This window comes from Gymnoscopelus braueri (assembly GCF_963280865.1).
Source record: "Gymnoscopelus braueri genome assembly, chromosome: 21".
In the NCBI taxonomy this organism is placed as follows: domain Eukaryota; kingdom Metazoa; phylum Chordata; class Actinopteri; order Myctophiformes; family Myctophidae; genus Gymnoscopelus; species Gymnoscopelus braueri.
The window spans coordinates 39,590,889-39,614,244 of record NC_137623.1 but is presented as its reverse complement, the minus strand read 5'-3'; the positions used below and the strand labels follow the sequence as shown (position 1 = coordinate 39,614,244).

The window sequence follows — 23,356 nt, the reverse complement described above, 5'->3', positions numbered from 1 at the left end:
CATTGTAACGTTAAATAAGGGGATACCAAGGAAATCCTTCTAACGTCAATCATTAGGTATGCAAATTGGTCATGCAGCCCTGTTAGAATGTCGACAAACAGCAGTACTTTCTCATCGTTCTCAAAGAGAGTCGGAGATGTATTTAGTAAAAGTGAGAGACATGAGATAAAAAAAAATTAAACTAATGTACGAACCCTAATCTAAACAAATTAAAATGAACAGAATATCCTAAATATAATAATAATAAACCCTCGCAGCCTGACGGTAAATGTAAGGGCAGTAAGAGTTTAAACAAATTATATAGCGTCATGAATGAAGGACTCAAATTGCTGTCCCATTCCTTTTATACCATGTGGAGCCCTTGCAGTCTCTCACACTCAAGCACATACCCAGTGACGTCACTTAAATGGACAGGAGGCAAAAACATTATCTCCGCCTCACCGGCCGTTCTGGCCTAGTGGCGTTTCTGCCTGTGTTGTGTGGGTGTTGAAATACCTGCCAAGCATTTAAGCATTGCACTCTATGAGTCACTCGCGATGGCTCGACTCAAAGCAGTCTTAATTGGATGAGATTTCACAAAAATGCTAATAAACGAATTACATTTGGCTTCCTCACTCTCTACATATAGTCTAGTCTTCGAATAGTCCATGCACATGTGCAAGTTCAGATCGATTGGTCAACCTACTGAGGAGAAAAGAAGGACAGAGGTTTTAAGGATAGTACATGGTAGGATAGGATAGTAGGTTTAAAGGTGCTGTAAGTGATTTTTTTGTTTTGTTAATGTAAGTGTTAAATAGCTCTGTATTCCCATTATAATGATTGGTACTGGAGTGTTCTCCCAGTCTCTCCAGCTCTCCTGGTCGGGTACCAATTTCATCCAATCAGGAGAGAGAACTCATACAGGATAAAGAAGGGAAATGGGAAGTGATGAACCAAAAATTTTAAATGGCAGTCAAAGTTTTAACCTGCACACTATAAAGTTGAAGCTTTATATGGGTTCTCTCTCCTGATTGGATGAAATTGGCAACCCACCTGAAAATGTTTCCTGTTTACTAAATAGCTCGAGGAAATGAGAGACTCCTGTGACCGAACAAACACTTCTATTGTAATGAGTATCATCAGATTACCTTTTAACCAAAAAGGAAAAAAACACTTACTGCACCTTTTTTTTTGTATCCAAGCCTAGCAACGGTCCAGAAAAAAATGAAAAAAATAAAATAAACATTTGATATATGAAGAAAAGAAAGAGACAATAATGTATTCATAATTTACTGCCTTTTGGTATTTGCAAAAATGGTGTTTACTCTTTTTTCAGATGTGAAGCACCTCATGAACCTGGCTTCTAACTCACTCTTAAGAGTTTTATATGTCTGCTTGCTTTTCTGGGTGGCTGGTTAGCTAAAACATGGTTCAGATGGGCTAACTTTAGATCTGTTGAACCGGTCATTATTTATGTGAGAATGACCTACACCACTAAAACGGCTGTACAATTGCGAAACGAGCAAATTAAGGGTTGTTGTCGAATATTTAACCCAAATGTATGCCTTTGAGCTACATTGTGGACATAAACACTTGCGGAGGAGCAACAGGGAGACTATGTAAGAGTGGTGCTTCATGTCTGCAAGCTTATATGATATATGTGCATAAGCATCAGCATAAGATCACTGTTCTTTTTGTCACGATATGTATCTGTTTGACGCGAAGAATCATTGCAGAATTACAAATTGCAGAATCGCAATATAGTGAAGAATCGTAATCTTATTGTATCATGATACAATGGAATTGTGATGTTGCTGTTGATTCCCACTCCTATTTCCAACACACCAGTCATTTCAGTTGTCCCCAACATTTGGACAGGCCTGCAGGCTGATTGCGTCCCCACCAGGTCATTCAGCAGCATGTGCCACTGTTAAAAATGCAAAGTATAGTTTTGTGTGTGTTTTATACTTCTGCTAAGACACACTTTCATGATCAACGTGAAAGATAGCACTGTCGTGACTCGTCGCAAGATAGTCTCCCTAATGCGCATCATTACAACGGCACATATTCAGCTCGTACAGTGTATTACAGTCAATCTTTGGAAATAAACTTAAGAGAGATTGCCAAGAGAAACCAGGACAAGCAGGCAGATGGATGGACATCAGGGTTTCAGGATCTGACCTGCGTACTGGATACTGGATAAACTGCATTCTATTGCACTTTATTATCGGATTATTATCTACTGCTGATTTACTGCAGTATCCATTTCCATGCTCCTGATCACACTTTAATACCTAACATCTGACCTCTCATATCTTCTCTTAATTTATCTTCCACTGTGTTGTTGCACAGTATCTGTTAGTCTTAGTGTAGGCGTCATAATCCCAATGATAATTTAAGTTCAACACATCCCACTAGGGGAGAGACCTGCAGGTCGCATAGCTGTTCAGAAATGTTAAGTATTTGGACCTCACACACTCTGGGATCAACAGCGATTGTCTCTTGACATGCACTGATATTCACAACTTCATGTCATGACCATGACAGTGTTACAATGTCCTATACATACATATGACTGTTCTTCACGTTATTATTGCTTTGCCTACTTTTAGCCAGATATCTCTTGACTGTCACGAGAAGAGGAAGCTGTGAGTTCACCCAGAGATGACTGCTACAGTACACTAGTCATTGACTTAATTAGTTGAGCTTCTCCTCACACAAGATGGCATTCTCATTCTTCTGCTTTTGTTTAATTTATTTTCAATTTCTAGGAGTGCTTTGGCAACATTGTTCGTGTAGCTAGCTTTCATAACAACAAAGCATATTGAATTGGAATTAATTCAGTGATAGGAGAACAGGGAAAGTGGGAAACGGTAAGTGAGAGCGACAGGTCTGTGTGTGTTAGTGAGAAGTGTGAGAGAGGCATTCAGTGCCAGCAGCATTGCCGAGTTCATTCTGGATCCTGGCAGAATCTCCCTGTCGCACGGCTGGCTGCCATCCGCTCTGCGCGTGCGTGCGTGTGTGTGTACATGCTTAGGCTCTCACTCTTATTATGTGGCCAGTTTGCTGATTCAACTTGACTAAGGTGTGTGTGTGTGTGTGTGTGTGTGTGTGTGTGTGTGTGTGTGTGTGTGTGTGTGTGTGTGTGTGTGTGTGTGTGTGTGTGTGTGTGTGTGTGTGTGTGTGTGTGTGTGTGTGTGTGTGTGTGTGTGTGTGTGTGTGTGTGTGTGTGTGTGTGTGTGTGTCACCTTTCACTTATCACTTGAGGAAATTGACATCCTCTCATGAAAACATTGTGGATCCAGTAAAAATGTTAATGCCAAAAGCAACTGGAACAGCCTTTGCTGACACTGAGTGATTCCCAACATCAGAGTTCATAAAGCGACTGGAAATCCTTGAAAATCCAACCCTAGCGTCCCCATTCTGGGGCAAACATTCGGCAAAAACAGCCGACCTACAAGCTCACAACGCGTGGCAGCAGCCATCTTTGCTTATACAGCTTGGCAATGACTGACCCTTGTGCTCCTTCAGCTCCGTTTTATACTCTGTCGCACTACTAGTCACATAAAAAAAAAAGCGATTACAAGTTCACAAGACGCTTGCAAATCGACTTTTTGCCAGGCAACACCGTCGTATGACGAAGCATAAAGCATAGCACTGCCACGTGAAGCAACGCAATGTCCAACAGAAAAGGCAGAGGAGGTAGTCAAAACAGATTTTCACTATGTATTTCTTTTATTTTTCAAACCAAATTTTCTAATTTGGCTGGTTGGTTAATAATACATTATACTGTTGTGTGACAAACTGAGAATATATAATCATTACATATTATTACTGCTTTACAGCCACTTTAATATGAAAGTGACCATCTATTTGCTGTTCATGTGATGTATTTCACGATTTCTTCTTAAATTCCATCTAATGCAGCTGGTAAAGGTGTTTATATTGTTGTATTGTATACAAATGTACTTAAAAAAAATACATTCACGTCGAGGGCCCTCTTGTGGATGTAATGGTACAGACCAGTCCTGACATTACATGCTTTTTTTTTGCATATGTTCTAAGCAAAATATAATAATATAAGAACGTTTTTAATAAAGTTTAGGTGGTATGTGGTGGGCAGGCAGTGTCGTGTGTGCCCGGAATATGCCCAAATATGGATGGACATGCCTGACATGAGCGCCAATCGTGTTGTCAGGCAATGGTTGACGTCAGCGCAAATTGCCTTTGTTGGGCAATGATTTCTGTTGTATGTTTGGTGTGACAAGAGAATGATCAGTGAGAGAGACAGAGTGGAAGAGAAGGGGGAGATGCAGTTTGTGTGTGACATCAGACCAGAGCTCGCTCAGCATGAGAGGGAGACGGATAGATAGAGAGGGAGAGAGTGAGGGAGACGGATAGATAGAGAGGGAGAGAGTGAGGGAGACGGATAGATAGAGAGGGAGAGAGTGCCTATTCAGTGACGTGCCAATGACGCAAGACACATTAATCCACTAAGACTGGGAACGGCATCTGTGTCATTTTAAGCACAAAGTGCCGTGCTATGAGCTTGTAGATCTGCTATTTATTTTTAAATAGTGGATTTTTTTGGTAAATCTTGGAATATATGTGTTTTAAAGTGAACACATCAAGAATAGCAGATCTACAAGCTCATAAGCTTGTATATCATATCATATCGTATATTATATAAGAAAAGGAAGGAACCGACTGAAACCAACTTTATTAAGAAACAAAACAAACAATAAAAGGATAATTGCTAGATTAATTCCATAAAACTTAAAGGATCTTTGTGGAACTTGGTTGGAAGGATCATTAGATTGCCCTGAAGACCTGGGTAGCTATTGGGTTGAAAAGGTAAATACAAATAATGAAAGATTACACTTTGTATTTGTATCAGAATAAAAAAAGGTAAAAATGTCAACACCCTTGCTCACTTTGCTACCAGAGCTCAAGCGACATGGGAGTGAAACTGGCAGAGTAGGTCACCAGTGTCACTACTCACTGTCACACTGTTGCTGTCCATCTCTCTGCCAGCCAGCCAGTCTCTCTTTCAGTCTACTGTTGACTTGAAGCGTCACAAATATCTGCTGTGCATTGCAAGTGAGTAGCTTGAAATGTGACAACTAGTGGGCCGAAACGAGAGCTGTCACAGAGCCAAAAACTCAGTTATCTTAGATTTCACTGTTGGGAGCCAAAACTGGCCAGCAAGCCCTTTAGTGATATCTTGGTAACATTTATACGTGTGAAGTGTAAATAAGTGTGACTAATTGGTGAAAATAGCCTAAACAGCATAACATTCAACCTGAACTTAAGCTGTATAGCTGGCTTAGCAAATTGATATGATTGCATAACTAAACAGAGGTTAATAAACGCTGTTAAGCAATACATCACCATAACAGATTAATGTTGAACACACATACCACAGACCACATGGCTACACACTACAATTAACAACATACATAAAACCATCTTCCCTCTGTTCTGAACATTTGTACATGTCCAAACATCTACAACAGGGGTTGCAAATAGTGTCCCATGGGTCAAATCTGCCCCCCCCCCCCCCCCCACCAAACGATATGGCCCCCACACTGATATCCTGCAGGTTTGTCAGGGCAGCTGTTTAGCAGGGATTTGGAGCAGAACTGGGAGGGATGGCGTGTTCCTGCAATATGCCCTCCGGGTGAAACTCCTCATCATCAGGCGAAGAGAAGTGGCTGGTATCTCCACGTGGTTGTCTACATATAGGGGTTGGCAGTAACAGGGACTATATACATTGGGTAATTGCCAAGACTAAGAGAGAGTGGTAAAAAAATGCCTTCCATTTGCATAGAGTAAATTCTGGCCGATATCGTGCCTTGTTCTGCCTCACATTGCAGAGCAGCTGTGTAGGTCATATGGACAGCGTGGTGCTGAAATTAAGTCTACCAAACTTACAGCATAAAATGAATAGTAAAAGCACTTTCTTTTATTTTATAAAACTGTATTATTGAGATGTTATTGTGAAACCTTGTACAAGAACTCAATGCCTCAAATCTGCTTGAAATCAATGTGATATTTGCCTTAATCTGTGCCACCATTTTAAGAGTTTCAGCTGAAATCAATCAACCATTTTAAGAGTTTCAGCCTAAATCAATCAATCGCTCAGTAAATCATTATTTATTATTTAAACAGATATACTATAGGGTGGTGGACACAAGTTCACGCAACATTTATCTAAGGGGACATTACAGGCTTTTGCCCCCTCGTGACACCAGGCCTGGAGATCATACACACACACAGTGACACATGAGGCCTATAAATGTTGCACTTTGTGACCTTGAACCCCTGACATGTTGTATTTTTAGCCAGGTTCTCTGTACTGTAAGGCAGAGACAAGTTGCTAGGTTAGCCATGGTTACTTCCTCTCAGAGATAATTTGACAGAAGCTTCTAGTACCATATGTATAAAAGGAAGTGCAAAAGTTTCAATTATCTCGCTGTTAGCACATTTTCAACAGTAGGCTAATTGATAGTTACAATACAAGCACGGCACGCGAACCCGCGCGCACACACACATATGGCTCTCTTTCCCTCTGTCTCTCTCTCCCTCTCTCTCTGTCTCTGTCTCTCTCGTGTTGCTTTCTCTCCAGTGACACGATTCAACCATACTGTGAAAGAGCCATTTGTTTCCCTCTGCCTCACACACACACACACACACACACACACACACCACACGTCACCAGTTTGTGAATCCAGGCAACATATTGGCGACGCGTTGAGAGCTTGTTGGTTGGCTATTTTTGATGCGTGGCACCGTCCTGTGATGAAGTATGAATTCAGGTTTTAGATTGAAGCGCTCTTGTCTTTTAAGAAAGCACGTGGGGGTTGGTGCACAAGTAAATGGAAAAACAAAAGGAGGTAGCAAAAATGCAGTATACACTGCCAATTGTGTTCGTGTAGACGCCCAACAAAGTCGAATGCACCACGGTGCATGATGGATTTGTGTTTTGAACCCACAATCTCTGCGGTGGTGAGCAAGGCGCTTAAGCACTGCGCCACCCGAGCGCCTTTAAAAAGAAAAAGAAAATGTTTTCCCCCAATTTATTCTGCCAATGAATTCCTCCCCCCACACATTTTCTGTGTGTTGTCACTGCTGATGTATCCTACTGGCTCACCTGCCAGTGAGGAGCCCACACCTCTAGGGTGTTATGCCCGTGGGCATCTCTCACTTTAGAGAAGAAGTTAGACAGGTACATGGGCACTGTTCCTCTGAGAATCTTAAAGACCAGGCCCATTGCAAGTTGCTGAAAAGGCTGACATTCAATCGCTGGGATACTAATGCATTATTAATCACTTAAGGTCTTAAGCGGCGATATTTTATACTTTGTTGCACGACAGTATGGCACGAATATAGCGAAAATAGACACTGTACAAGTTCAAACCGTGTCACGTCATTCATAATGTGTCGTGAGCTGCTTTGTTTTTATTTTTATTTTTACATTTCCACTTATAATGACATGCCCAAATAGGGACACCAGGTTAATACATTCTCAAATATGATGGTCTGTATGTTTATTGGGGATATTCTACTGTTAGACTGATAGGTTCTTGGTTTACCTATGATCCTAGATTTCTATGCATTTGATGTATTACCTTGTGTTGTCCTTGCTTACTGTAAGTCGCTCTGGATTAATGCCTAAAGTGTAATTGTAAATTGTGTGTCATATTTGGGTCCAGAAAGAAAAGGAAAAAAAAGAAAAAACTTTAAACCTTGAGGTGTACATTTAGTCATTTCAGTAGTCACAGGTGGTACAGCAGCAAGGACTGTTTATGGTATGGAATTTGTCTCACCACTGCCAGCAATGTTGAGGCGATTCTTGAAAGCGTTTCTATATTATATAGAAACGCTATTATAAGGCTAACTGGCTAGCCATAGCTAATGGTAATTCCTCTGGGTTGCTAGCATTTTGTCGATCAAATCACTTTTTATAGTCAGTCGTTTGACAACTAAAACATAAAAATAATGTCAATGACAACAGCTGTACCGTGTTATATGCTATCATGGCACAGGAAATATGGATGGATGGCAGCAGAAACGGCTTCTCTTACTGCTGCTAATGGTGAGAAAGAACATGTTGGCCATGTTTGTGAAAACGGTTGCTCCTGTATAATACCAACATAAAACAAACCGAGGGATATTATATGTATAAAAAATATATATACGTATGTATAAAAGGATGCTTCAACAGGGGGAGAGAAGAGATGTGGGAATGTTTGGGAGAGAGAATTGAGGCACAAGAATATGGGGGGTATAGACAGCGAGAGGAAGGGAGGGAGAGTTTTGCTTTCCCTTTGCCAAATGACAACAGCAAGTCTCCACCACCCTCCATCTGTTTGTCTTGGATTCCACTACTGTTTACGCACACACACACACACACACACACACACACACACACACACACACACACACACACACACACACACACACACACACACACACACACACACACACACACACACACACACACACACGCACACACAGCACTCATCCGCTATCAGGTAAACAGGCATACAGTATGTCATCTTGCACAACAGTGATCGCACATAAAAACAATGATCTTGTTGAAATGATGGACCACTGACCCTTGACCTTTTGTTCCTTCCCTCATTTCTAGACATAAAAAAGTATCCGTTTCCCAAGCCACTGTGCTTCACTCACTCACTTAACTCTATAACTGCCAAAGACGTTTATAAACGTCTTTGAGAAATTAGCTGTTGCCTGCCAAAGACGTTTAAAAACGTCCTGGAAAAAAATAAATAAAAAAAATTCTAAAAAGATTCTCTAATTATTTAGTATTGACACCTTTTCGATATTCCAAACGAATAAGGAGATAACAATTTCCAAAGATTTGCTGCTCCATCCACTTCAATGTTAAAATTGAAACGGACAAACAATTCACAATGTTTTTTGGTTTGAAACCACTGGTTTTGAGCTATTTTCAAACATCAAACAACACATGACAACAAGGTCAAATTGACCTCCGTTGACATTTGTGAAACCACACCTGAATCTCATCTGTGATTAGAAATTTTCTGGGGAAAAATATTTTGTGGCTATGCGAAAAGGTACCAAAATCGGTCAAAACCCTGGCAGAGGCTACAGACTGTTCTGAAAAAACTCTGGCAGGGTAAGAGTTAATCATCCTCGTGCTGGATAGCACATAAAGTCGTCACCAACGCACGCCAACGCTGTCTGTCTACTGCCCAATGCTGCACTTGGCCCCGAGTCCATCCAAGTTGTTTCATTTCCTCCTTCACATATCTTCTCCATGTCTCTTTGAGTCGGCCTCTTTTTCTCCTCCCTGGTGTCCATCTCATGGCTACCCTTGGGATGACACTTAGGTCCATTCTGCACACATGTCCACTCAACATACACCTTCTCAACTTGATCACACTTGACAGTAGGGTCAGGCCTGTTCCTCTGTAAAGGTGTTCATTGGAGACCTGTCATGGGCCAAAATAGCCATAGTATTCTCCCTAGGCATCTTGTCTGAAACATTTCCAGCTTGTGACGGATGTTTTTTTGTGCTGATCTTTGATGATCTCCATATGCTCTTCAATACGGAAAAAGCTCCCCTTGCCGAACATCTGCCCCTGAATCTCCGTCTGTTGTTCTCTTACTGCCCAGATAGGTGAATTCCTGAACCTCTACCTCAGTATTGTTATTGAAGCCACGGTCCAGGAACAAACATTTGGAAATAGTGCAAATATCCCAATCGTTTATATTTTTATATTATTTAAGTGTGTGGGTGTGACTGGGAGCCTTTCAGGTGTTGCGGATGTATGGTTCATACACGATCATGTATGAGTGTCATTAAACAAATTAAAACACGGTAACCACAGGTTACCAACACTAGAGAATGATACATTTGTGTAATTGTGTATCACATATGTTCACGTTATGACAAATCATTGAATGGAGTGGTGTCTTAGTTACATAACAGGACATTTTAAGAATTATAAGGTGTTGGCGTAAAACAAAAACAATGAGAGTTCATGTTGAGAGTTTGGCGCTTGAAAAGGTTCACAGGTTCCCTGTGATCTCCTCTCCGCTAAACGGAGCCCCGAACAACCAATAGCACTCGCTACTAGTGTAGTAAAAACATGATCTCCTGCCTGCTTCCCAATCCCACCCATGAACACTGACGACTGGGTTCACTGGAGTACCCCACTTAACTTCAACTTTGTCACATCACAAAGTGTAAAAGAGTGGGTGAAATTTCATACAAGCCCCCAACGCTTTGCAGTTTCAAAAATAGTCACAAGTAGAGAGAGGAGAAAGAGAAAACAAAGTCAGATAACACTCGTAACAGGACACATTGTCAAATATACATAAGGTGTATGGTCAAAATACAAATACCCATGAGGTAGAATATCACAGTCTCTTGTGCAAGTAGAGACAACACTTAGCAGCATATTTGACAGACAGCTGCGGAATCGATGCAGCCGGCGCCAACTGACTGAATTTAACCACTTAAACTCCATATGGGTAACCGGAGTCCCTCAGGGTTCAATACTATTGTATTGTTTCTGTTATTGTGAGGAAAGCTTTTGCTGAAAATAGCCGATCGACAAGCTCACACTGCGACGCATTGTGAGCTTGTCGATCCCCACAATACCAATGCTGGGGTTTAAGTGCTTAAAAATAAAATGGAAAAACTCCATTGCGTTTTATATCAGCATTTTATTTTTGGTTCTCTGCGTACTCAAAAGTGGTTCCCCAAATAAATAGGAAGAGAGATGTCAGTTGTAATATGTGTTTTCCAGTTAGATATGACTGTCATTAATTAAACTTCCACATTGTCAGCGTGGAGTATTGCTGGGGAAAGATTAGGCTCACTTAGGCATCTCTGTGTGCTCATGGGAAATTTTGCTAGTACCTCTGTGTATGTAACTAGGAGAGAACGCTGCCCCACCAGGGTTATAATACACCGGGGGAAGCCCCGTCTCCATGTTTGTGTTCGTTCCAAAAAGCCAGGCAGTGTCTCTCTCTCAGTCTGGTTTCTCTAACATTGCTTGTCTTGAGTTCACTGTGACCCCGTGTTAAAGCCACCTCACACATATCCAACTGAGTGATTTGCAGTCATGCCTGAATGGTCTACATACTGAGGGTTGTGTGTGTTCTCTGTGTGTTTCAGGTCCAGTGGTCGGACTCCTCATCCAGTAGCGTGACAAAAACCCACCTGGAGCTGGAGAATTTCTTACTCAAGGTACACACACAGTTTTCACCCCTGCGGTGGACTGGCCTGCTGTTTAACCACTTCCAACCTCGCATCTCTATTTTGGGCATATGCAAAAATATTACAAAATGTAAAAAAAATAGCAGATCTACAGTACAAGCTCTCAACGCGTTGCATTGTGACGCATTATGAGCTATGATTGGCTATTTTCGTTGTACAACGAACCTTAAACCAGGCTTGCGTGGTTTAAAGATGGCGCTTTCAGCAGTAGAGAGTTTTTTGACTAATATTAAGGCAAGTCACATGAAACTTCAAACAGAATTGACAACTTCAATCTCAAACTGGCACACAAGCAGCAGAAATGAGGCATTATCATGCTTTGGACAACATATGAAAATACATATTTTTGGGCACTTTGTACTATTATATATTTTGAAACAGATGTGAAATATGAGTGATGTTTACCTAACTTTTTGTACCCAAGGCACACCTTAGGGCAATAACATTTTCAAGGCATACCTGTATTAATGCAAAATAGCCTCTATAACACTCTTATCCCTCTGTAAATGTTTATTTTTATTCACTAATATGAAATAAAAACCCTATTCTATACATTCACAAATCTTCAAGTAAATAAGTTATAATAAATAAGTTATTTTGAACATAACTTGTATTATGTCTATAATAATAAACAAACAAATTATTTAATGTATTAAAAACAACAATCCTATAATGATATGCCCAAAGTAGCGACGCCAGGTTGAAAGTGTTTAAATTATATTTTTAGGGTATATCATTTGCCTCTGTATTGGGAAATGAGAGTTTATTTATAGTTGTATTCTGTATATTGCAATAGTAATGTGTCTCACTGCACACCAGTGTGCCTCGGCACAGCGTTTTGGAAGAACCACTGGTATATAATATTATGTAATGCATGCAAATGTTTGTAAGTGGAACAGTGAGAAGTAAGTGACTGAGAAGAGGAACTGCAGGAGTTTCTGAAACGATGCCTCAATAGGATCTCTGGTTGAGGCTCGATTCAAAGCCACATTCTCTCTCTGCAAAAAGAAAATGGAAAAAGTCACATTGTGCAAATGGAGCCTAAATGAATGGCGATGATGTCGTTAAAGCAACCTGTCTTGTCTGTGTGTCCACCAGCTTCCCAAAGAGCAGAGCACCGAGTCCTTTGAGAAGGGAATCCTGCAGCTGCTCAGCCAGGGAGACAAGTATGAGAGCTGTGATGTGGAGAGAAGCCTCAGGTAGGGCCAACAGGGACATTGTTTACCACTGATTACCGCCATTAACCACCGTTTTACGACATCTGAGGGGGAGTAGCCCAGTGGTTCTCAAACTTTTCTGGATCAGGGCCAACTTCTGACAGCTGACAGCTGGCGTTTGAACGAGATGAGCCACACACGCGTCTTTGGACACCGGTATTTTGACTCGGCCATACTCAGCCAATTCTCAAGTGAATGTTATAATTCAAAGGTCTCTATAATCTGTCAAGTGTCTATATTCACATATAATCGGTGTATCAATCATGTTTTTCTTGTCCCTCTATCAAACGTTATGAAGCTGAAAGCTAGAGTCGGGAGTAGTGTGATTCGGACCTGCTAAGCTGGATTGACAGCATAATTGATTTGACCTACTTTTACGCAGCGCACGCATGATGTAATTAATTATTTGGGTACACCTGTGTAGATTCCAATAGCACTACTCTGGAATACAAAAACGCTCACCCCAAAAACACAGACGCCCCGGGGAAAATCTGGCGGTCGGTATAAACGTAACCTCAGTAAACTATGCCTAAACCTAACCTTATTCCTAAACGTAACCTCAGTAAAACTACACCTAACCTTAAACTTATGTCTAACCTTATCCTGAGTAAAACAAATACAACAATACAAGAACCGCTGGGGGCGAGCCTTCCGGTTAACCTACTCAGTATTGCATTTTAGAAAGGGTCCCGCTACCCCTCCTGCAGCCAACCAGAGAGCTCTGTCTCCTCTCCGCCAGCCCGACGTTCGGTAGCCGACCGAGCATGTTCGGTCAGCTTTTGACGCTTCCTTACAACTTACGACTCGACACGAGTACACACTGCCCATTCGACAACAGATTTTCGGCCACAGGCGCTTTCCAACGCTTACCTCCGCCTTAACTAAGAAATGAAGACAAAATCTGACAATATGGTGACACAATTTAACATTTGGTCAATAAATATTGTGAAAGCCTACGTTTTCAGTTAACCTTACAACTGCCCTTCTAGTAACCTCCGCACATGCACATACTGTACGTATGCGTACACACACACACGCACACGCACATAAACATTATGTGCAGAGACAGACACACCCCTGCTTGTCTCCATAAGTTTCATTTTGTCGTGAAGTGAAAGTGCCAGAAGTGAAACCTACAGTATAGTTATATGATCCTGCACTCACCCTGCTGCTGGCATTGAGACTACTCTAAAAAACATATAAAATCGGATTTTAATTTCACAGTTATGCACTTGAATGTGGGTGCAATTATTTACAACAAAATGTAACCAATTCTTTCTGAATAGAAAGATGTTGGCTCCATGCATGGTTGGACATTATATTAATTTAGTTTGGCTTGAGTGTACACGCACGCACACTGAAACGTCAACGGAGTTATTTCCAACCAAGTATATGTGATTTATGATGTATGGTATCAGAACAGCCAAATGGAAAAGGCAAATTTAGAAATAAGTGCAATCAATATACTGTAAACAAGTGGCAATGTTATGCAGTCTGAATACGCAATAACTAGCAATGGAAATCCAAAATATGTGGTTATGTTTTTTCACTGTCCACTGACTCTTTCACAATAGCAATGATTTATTGAAAGACATTTTAATTATGACGTTTTCTGCATCTAGTTCACTTCTGCACACCTGATGGAAAAAATGCTACTTTTCCTGAAATTTGTGGGAATCAATCAATCATACTTTATTTATAGAGCACATTTAAAACAACCGTAGTCGACCACCTGCACAGGTTAAGAGCAAAGCAATACGTCTAAGCGAAGAACAAAAATATACATGTATACATGCAAGAGACATGCACACAGAAAATTATACATGTGCAAATGTACACGTAAAACGTAAAAAAGCAGACTATCGATGATTAACTTAAAAATAATGGTGTGGGCAGGGTTTGCAGTGCTTATTAGAAATGATGCACTCCTGTGCAAAAATAAATAAATGAGCCAGCCCTTTCTCTCTAGCTCAGCATTACTCTGTGTGTGTGTGTGCGTGCGTGCATGCGTGCGTTTGTGCCTTGCGTGCTTGACACAGATCACCTGCTGAGCTGTGAGCGTGTCACTTCAACATCCACAATTACATATTGTCCTTTTTAGGAGAAGATGTTTGCCATGAAGTGATAAATCCACAGTAACAAGAGGAGAGAACATCTCGTAAAAGATGGTCACCTCATGAATCTGCATTAACTTTATTGCACTATCCATCTTACACAACTGAACACTGAAATGGGACATATTTTATTCAGACCCACAATGCAGTGCAAACGTAAATTGTTAACGTTGCATTTATATAGCACCTCTATCCAATGCTTTATCCATAACATGAGCCCATTCACACACGCATCCACACGCCAACAATGGAAGACACCGTGCAAGGCACCAACCTACTCATTGAAGCAGTTAGGGGTTCAGTGTCTTGCTCAAGGACACTTCGACCGGATCCGGGGGATAGAGATGGGAAGTAGAGCCCCTCTGGCAACTCCTGCCCGCTCCCACTGGATTTCTGACTATTCTGCGCACGCAATGGTTTTATTTATTTCTTGACCGCTCGCAGTTCATTTCCGACTGCCTGCTCCTGCCCGTGTGTAAAATTTAAGTGCTTTTTTGGTTCCCTATAATCCCACAATATTACCGTCTAGTCCTGCATAATCCTGCAATATGTCCCATTGGGACCCGAAAATACAAAACACGCACGCAGAGAATTAAGTCCTATCGCCTAGCCCTACCAAGCGGTCACTTTATATCTCCAGAGCCACAAGAGATGTATGACATTACTGTGACATTAACATGTGTGTGTCTTCTGTGTGTGTGTCAGGGAGAGGTTCATGTGTGCTCCTCCACTCTTCAGACAGACCAGGAAGGTCTGCAGTTTCTTCAACTGTGACTCCAAACCTACCTGCTGCAGATGTAAGTAACACTGTGTGTGTGTGTGTGTGTGTGTGTGTGTGTGTGTGTGTGTGTGTGTGTGTGTGTGTGTGTGTGTGTGTGTGTGTGTGTGTGTGTGTGTGTGTGTGTGTGTGTGTGTGTGTGTGTGTGTGTGTGTGTGTGTGTGTGTGTGTGTGTGTGTGTGTGTGTGAAACATGAAGAATGGTGCAATTTGGTGTGCTACTCTATGATGGAGAACAGAGCACGACCTAAGTAAGGAAGTAGGTCAGCGAGGCTTACTGTCGGTATCAGCCAAGAACGTGGGAGTTTATCCCCGTTTCAATGCGCTAGACCTCTGGGAGATGGATTGCTGAGGTGGAGTGCAACACCTACCATCAGCTCCCAGTACTTAACGCATGACTGGCGCACCCAAGCCGTGCTACTGATACGCTGAGAACCCATGACCTTGTGGTCCAAAGGCGAGTGCTCTACCGACTGAGACCATAAGTAGAGTTTGTTAAACCGCTTGGACTGGCCTTGGAAATTTGTGCTTTTAATTTGTACAATGTTAGCCCCAAAGCCAGTGTATGTTTTATACTAGCACTGTATGTATAAGAAACACACCATAGTTAGTTATCACTACCACCTACTGGGCAGAAGGAATAGTGCAGTTAAATGTCTTCATGTACAAACATCATGTAGTCAGTCCAGTCCACTGGAGGAGCTTTTACACTTACATGAACTCTCACACACTGGCCTTTTGCTGGGGCCAGATGGTGTTCTCCCACGCACAGACGCACAGAGACACACTTTTTCCACCATGTCACCATCACCTAAGACACCTGGTGTGACACATTGCACCTGTACCAGTGTACTGTATTTCCACTGTGTGTGTGTGTGTGTGTGTGTGTGTGTGTGTGTGTGTGTGTGTGTGTTAAGTGTATGTTTCTCCAGCGATGCTGCTGGGTTTTCAACTGAATTAGTCATGGGACTCGTGTGGTCTTTTTTTTGGGGGGGGGGGGGATTTCCTGCCTTTATTGATGGTACAGTGGCGAGAGACAGGAAACTGGGAGAGAGTAGGGGAGTGACATGCAGTAAATCCACCGCCGGGCACGGGAATTGAACCCGGGACACACTGTCAGGCATCAAAGCCTTTGTGGTATGCGCCTTAACCACTTGGCTACCGGCGTCCCCATCTGTGGTCTTTTTTTTTTTAAATGAGTCCCAGGGAAATTCTTATTGAATCCCTAATAAAAGGGCACATTAAACGCACTTTATTGTCTTCCAAAAGGACACATTGAACTCACTATCGATGCGTCCAGAGGACACGTCGATAGTGCGTTTAATGGGTCCTTTTGGAATAAAATGTGTCTCTGACGCGGGACGCATAGCTAGCTAACAACATCACCGTTTCCTCTCCAGGCAACTGCCAGCTGGGGAAAGCCTATCAGGATGACTGCTCTGATGCCTCCAGCCAAGAGGAAGGTGAGAGATGATGTGTCTTCTTATTTACTAAAACAGTGGTTCTCAAACTTTTTCATGTCATCATGGACCCCCAAATTAATACGTTTTCGGTCGTGGACCGCCAGATCAGAAAATACTTTGTGCCAGTGGGATCCCCATACAAAATTTGTGTTATATTTTTATTTTTATTTTTATTTTTCAAAAAGAAAACCGTTTTTTTTTTAAAGATTTGAAACCTACAAGATCAGAACACGTTGCAATGTGTGAGCTTGTAGATAGGCTATTTTCAAATAGCTGATGTATGTATAGCTTTAAAGTGGTAAAATTATTTTATTTTCACCACACACACACACACACACACACACACACACACACACACACACACACACACACACACACACACACACACACACACACACACACACACACACACACACACACACACACACACACACAGAGAGAGTACACATCTTTTTCTGAAATGCAGGCCGTGGAGCATCTGGTTGCCTTTCTCAAGGACACTCAGGCCTAGCCTAGACCCACGACCCGGGGTTACGGGTCCATTTGGTTCCATTTGTACACTCTCAGAGTTATGTTGGTCGTTGAAATTGAACCACCAGTATTGTAATTGTATAGCAGACGTGAAAGTCCACATACCAGCTCTGACAGTGTGATAAAATCCCGTTCCAAATGTGATGGAACCGATTCCGGTTCCTTAATGTTGGATCCGGTTCCTCCGCTTCCGGATCCCAACCCTAGTGGTATAGTGAAGTGCAGTGTAAATGGGTTAATACTGGCATGTTATGGGTTCTAATTGTGGTTTTGTTGCTGTTCTCCCAGATGCAGAGTCATACGTTCAGGGACCCAGGAAGAAGATTGGTAGCAAGAGCCCCAGTGTTGGGTAAATCTCTCTCTTCTCTTCTCCCTCTCCTCTTTGCTCATTCTGTCCTAGTTTGTGATAGCTGAATGTGTTTAACGATTTTCAACCTGCCATTATTTTGTTGGCATGCCATTATTTCAAAATGAGTGAAAATAGCCAATTTTCAAGCTAACAGCGCATATATATGGCTTAAGTGTTTAATTTGTCCCATTGTAGCATCATTCTAGATAGAATATATTTGCTAACTTCATGGTTCACTGACCATAATTAATACAGCGGCCATTTTGCTGTGGCATCACACCTCCCAACTGCGAGGGAGCAAAATGGCCAGCATGTGAATAGAAACAGTGTGCAGCTGTTTATTCCGTCCCCTCTGCTCCAGTGTCTCCGGTGCAAAAGGTTCCAAGGGGGAGACTCGCAAGGGAGTCCACAGCTCTGACTATAACGGCCAGGCTGAACGGAGGAAGAAGAGTAACGTGATGAAGAGCGGCCAGGAACCTGGCACCCAACAGGTCAGTCTAGAAAGAGCACTGGTTCTCAAAGTCTGGTTTGGGGGACCATCTGGTCCAAATGGACCCCCTTACAGGTCTGTAATAACACGCAGCTCTCTGCCACTCGTAGTACCAGCTGTGGTGTATTACCAATTAAAACAGTAACACAAACTTGTGTTCTTAAATGTGAACTTCAGATCTGATCTAGTTAATGATTATAGCTTCCTGGAGTTGACCGTACCTTTGTGCTAAAGATTGTGTGTTGTGTGGGTGTGTATGTATGTGGGTGTGTGTTTGAGAGAATCTGTGCCACACATTGAGTCACATGATCAAGAACGTGTGTATGTGCGTGCACTTTTGCTGACGAGGCACATTCTCTCTCGCACTCTCTCTCTGTCTCAAAATATACATCATGATATCATTCACAACTTAATTCAGTAGGTTGTGAAAAGCAATCTGAAAGTGTAAAAAAAATAAAATCTACAAAAATGATAACAATTTATTGGTTTATTGGTGTGACATGCTCTCACATGACGGTAGCGGAGTAATGTAATTAATGAGAGACGTACGGCTTTTGAATTGGATGGTACTTACAAATGGGAGTTGTGTTATTGTCCCTGGAGAAAAGATTGATTTGAACAATTTATTGATTTACGATTGGAACATGCATGATTTATAAACCGTGCCATGACTTAAAGTAATAAAAGGTATAACATACGATTGGTGTTCTCTTACAATAATGACCACCTCATTGGTATTATCCTGAACCTGTGGATTCTATGCAGTTATTTAGTCACAAGTACTTTTCATTGGTTCAATATGTATAGTATTTATAAAGCCCACCGACAGACGTAACCACTTTCACTTTCTCTGTACTACAGTGTCACACAAAAGTAGCAAAAATATCCATTAGTACAGTGACTGTAGTATGAAGAAGTAGGGTATTGATTTAAGAAGAAAAAACGTTAAAGTTTAAATATGGATATACGAGATTTCTCCAACAACATTTTACCTGAATTATGGATTTTTAAATGAGCTTGTATTGGCGTATACGTTTCAACGTCCACAGCAACATAAAAAGAGGCAGAGCAGTGGTTACTGAGAAATAAAACGCATAATGACGTAACCTCAGAAATGCTCTTCATGAAATTGTAAAATTCAGTGTTTCCTGTCTCTCCTCTCCTCCCAAAGTTCCAGGATTCTGAGAAGAGAAGCAGTCACCCTGTCGGAAAAAAGAGCTGGCCCATGCAGGCCACAGACAGGTATGATGACAGCAGCCGCCCCATTGTATTTTATTTGACGCATTAAAAGGAAATTGACTTGCTGAGGTTGGTGAATTGCAGGTGAACACATATTAGTTGAGACTATTTATATATTCAATTCTCATCAATACTGTGTGTGTGTGTGTGTGTGTGTGTGTGTGTGTGTGTGTGTGTGTGTGTGTGTGTGTGTGTGTGTGTGTGTGTGTGTGTGTGTGTGTGTGTGTGTGTGTGTGTGTGTGTGTGTGTGTGTGTGTGTGTGTGTGTGTGTACTGACAAACAGCACAAAGCTCCCACAATTGACGCGTTACTAAAGGCAACAGTTTATTTGGGTATATGCCGATATTGTTTTACGATTGTGCTACAAATCAAAATGAACAGGTAGTTGAAGTCTAAGATATCCTGGATCCACAAAATAACCAGAGCAAGTTAGGGTGTACAAATTAAACCCTTTTTGCAGTGTTTTTTATTTTATTTCGCAGTGTAGCATAGAGTGGTGCACATCCACAGACCACCACCATTGTCTATTTCCCATCTTTTATAGTGTGCTGTCTACTAGTCTACTAAATAATGTGAATGTTTGTTCATTAACAGTGCTGTTAATGCCCTCTGTTTATGTGTTCCCTCAGGGACAAGGGGAAGAAAGCAGCTGCCTGTATCACCAATGGCAGTGTGGCTGAAGGCCAGCCACCACAGAGGAGAGGTAGGTGTCTACACCTACACCTAGGTGTCTGATACAGTACCTGTATCAATGGATGGATATCGTCTCTTTCGGTTCTGTCCGTCTCTTGTATGATGAACTTAGGGCATTCATTTACGAAGAAAACATTAAAAAAAAAAATATGGAGATGCAAGGTTTCTGCTTGACAGAAACGAAGAAAGAGATTTTATGACGTGGACGTGGTGTGTCTAGACTTGGGCTTTCGCTAAACGTGTCGTTTGTGTTTATGGCGGCTCAGGCTTGGACACGTACGGTGACACGTCGTCGGAGAGCTACAGCTCTCCATCCAGCCCTCAGCACCACGCACCAGAAAGCCTGGAGAGCGAAGACGAGAGGAACAAAGGTAGGAGACCACACACACACACACACACACACACACACACACACACATACACACACACACAGTTAAAGACGGGACGACCCATGTCCCACATATCTCAATTAGAGTTCTTCACAGTTCCAAAAAAGCTGGACCCGTGCCAAAATGGACCCCATCTCCAAGTTCGTTTTTGCACCAGACAACGTGCATAAATAAATAAATACAAAATCTGAGATCCGAGGGCAGTGGGACACCGTTCCCACCTAACCCAAGGACAATCAGACCCTCTAGTCCTGATCCAATTATATGACTAAAGCTCAATTCATACTCCTCTGTCACTTCACTAAAACAACATCTTCTACATGATAACAGTGTGTCGCATTGGCAGGTTAAATAAACAAATAAGGTATTTACATATATACAGATAGCATATGTGATATCAGGTATGTACATGGTGTTTAGAACATTAGCATAATAACAGGTGTGTTCATGTTCTTTTAGAGACATTAGCATTAACTAAACACCCGTCTTTATCTTATCTAACCAACTTGTCGTTATAATATCATTAGCATTAACTCAACACCTGTCTTTATCTTATCTCACCAACTTGTCGTTATAATATTTCTCCATCAGATACCGACAGCCACTCTGACGATTCCAGCAAAGGCCGAGACACCTTGTTCCCCCGCACAGGGGAGAATGTAGCGGGGGAGGTAACCTCCGCGCTCCCCCTGTCCTCCAATACCCCCCAGCCCCAGGTCCTCTGCCCGGACGCCCACAGTAACTTCACTCCTCTGTCCTTTGTGCATTCCTTGTCCTATATGTTCCCCAACGGAACACCAGAGCCTCTTCTTCCCAGCCAAAGTGTCCTACCTGATGGGAAGTCCTCGTATGATACGCTGATGATGCAGATACCCCTGCCTCCTATAGTCCCAGGCCCCGGCGCTTCAGTAGACCCAGAGAAGAGGGAGGCGCACCCGGCCGCGCTCCGTGCTTTCGGTGCTCCCGGGGCTGTCCAGCCTCTGGTGCAGAGGTTTAAGACGGCGTCGTCTCCGAGCCCGAGGGCTCCAGATGGCACTCCTGTCCCTCCAGCCTCGCAAACGCCTCTCCAAACCCCTCTGGGGGCCGTGGGCGTCCTGCAGCAGCCAGTCTACCCCACCCCGGACCTAGCTAGTGTGGGCTCAGGCCTGCCACCCCCGATGCCACTGGTGGAGCCCTCACATGCCAAGCACCCAGGCCTGTCCCTGCCCTCCCCGTACACCATGCCCCCCATCCCCGCCATAGGAGGCTCTGTGGCGTCCGGAGGGATAGCGGCGTCTCCGGGGCAGGTCCAGGCAGCCGTTCCCCCGGCGGTGCCCACCCACACGCCGGGCCCGGCGCCGAGCTCCAGCCCGCCGCTCACTCACAGCACGGCGCGCGGCGACTGCACCGCCTACATCAACAGCAGCACTTCCGCAACCCCCATCACCCAACAGCAACAACAACAACAACAACAGCAACCGACGTCGCAGCAGCAGCAGCCGATGGGCTGCGGGGCTTGCGGTTGCCACAACAACTGCGGCAGCCGCGGCAACGGCGGCGGAGGCATGGGCAACAGCGTCGCCAGCAGCACGGCGGCGGTCAGCCACGCCCCTTTCTTCTTCCCCGGACCTCAGATGGCGGCGGCGGCGGCGCGGCAGATGTTCGGCATGCCGCCGGCCCTCTTCCAGGTGTCCACCTACCTCACCCAGCCCCAACCCCCGCACCAGGCCAACGGGGCCTTCTTCTCCAACCCCCCGCCCGCGCCCCCGCCCCCCTACGGGCCCCTGCAGCACACGCACTCCCACAGCCACTCGCCGGACGTGTCCTCCCACATGCTGGGGACGCAGGCGGCGGCGGTGGCGGCGGTGGCGGCCAGCTACGGCCTCCAGCAGCAGATGGCGCCGGCCGCGGCCTTCTGCCAGCGCTTCTACCAGCACATGTACCCCGGCGGGGCCCTGGGGCTGCTGCCCCAGGGGGGCGGCGCCGCCGCCGCGTCGCTCGGGGCCACCGGGATCAACAAGAAGAACGGCAACGTGTCCTGCTACAACTGTGGAGGGGCCGGTCACTACGCACAGGACTGTAACCAGCCCTCCATAGACTCCACACAGCAAGGTAAGACCCCCACCAATTGTTAGTTGGTAGTTATTCTAGTTGTGACATTTTCATGAGATTTCTTTATTTATTCGTATTTATTTTCAATTTCAGTTCGTTTTAACTCGTTTTTAAAGTAGGTTTGTTAGTTGTTTTTATTTTGTGAAAAGGCTTAGTTTTATTTGTTTTAGTGTTTGTTTGTTTCGTTTTTTTTGCCAGCTTCACATTCACACACACGCACACGCGCACACGCACACACGCACACACGCAAGGTCCAGATAAGGATCTGGGCAGACACCCGTGTGAGGAAGGGTCTGATCCTCTGGATGTTGCACCGTGCAGACCTACAGAACGGAGTAATCGCTGCAGTGTGTGCCGTCAGTGGAAAGAGAAAAACATTGGCTGTTGCCATGCATAATGAGAGGGAGACGGCAGAGAGTAGCCAATGCAATTGGGAGAGGTCATCTGATTGGCCAGTTTAGTTGTGTGCGCCTTCAGATGAATCTACAATGTAACAAAGCGTTGCGTTGTGTGCTTGCAGATTGACTATTTCCACAATTAAAGTATAAAATTATTAAATATGTCAGTTATTTCTTTGTTTGATTAAGTTATGTCATTATCACCCCGGTAGAAGTTTTGTTTACGAAGCCTATAATCCAAACAGAAATGCCATTTGTTTCATTTATATGTTCCAGTGTTCAATGCCAAAGTGACAAAATAATCGCAATTATTTGCACGGCAACTAATGGTCCAATATAAAACATGAT

General features: G+C 43.3%; 1 protein-coding gene across 3 annotated transcripts in view; it reads left to right on the top strand.

The window, feature by feature from the left end:
* The window catches only part of zcchc2 (zinc finger, CCHC domain containing 2), a 35,232-nt gene that overhangs the window by 10,717 nt on the left and 1,159 nt on the right, over positions 1-23,356 (top strand). For 2 of the 3 annotated variants that reach the window (XM_080418047.1, XM_080418046.1), the window contains exons 4-13: positions 11,156-11,227; positions 12,356-12,456; positions 15,294-15,385; positions 16,766-16,828; positions 17,648-17,708; positions 18,070-18,199; positions 19,370-19,440; positions 20,067-20,140; positions 20,397-20,501; positions 21,111-22,610. In XM_080418047.1, coding sequence (XP_080274173.1) covers positions 11,156-11,227; positions 12,356-12,456; positions 15,294-15,385; positions 16,766-16,828; positions 17,648-17,708; positions 18,070-18,199; positions 19,370-19,440; positions 20,067-20,140; positions 20,397-20,501; positions 21,111-22,610 — 2,269 coding nt within the window. The remainder of the gene's footprint in view (positions 1-11,155; positions 11,228-12,355; positions 12,457-15,293; positions 15,386-16,765; positions 16,829-17,647; positions 17,709-18,069; positions 18,200-19,369; positions 19,441-20,066; positions 20,141-20,396; positions 20,502-21,110; positions 22,611-23,356) is intronic. The other variant, XM_080418048.1, reaches the window with a different exon arrangement.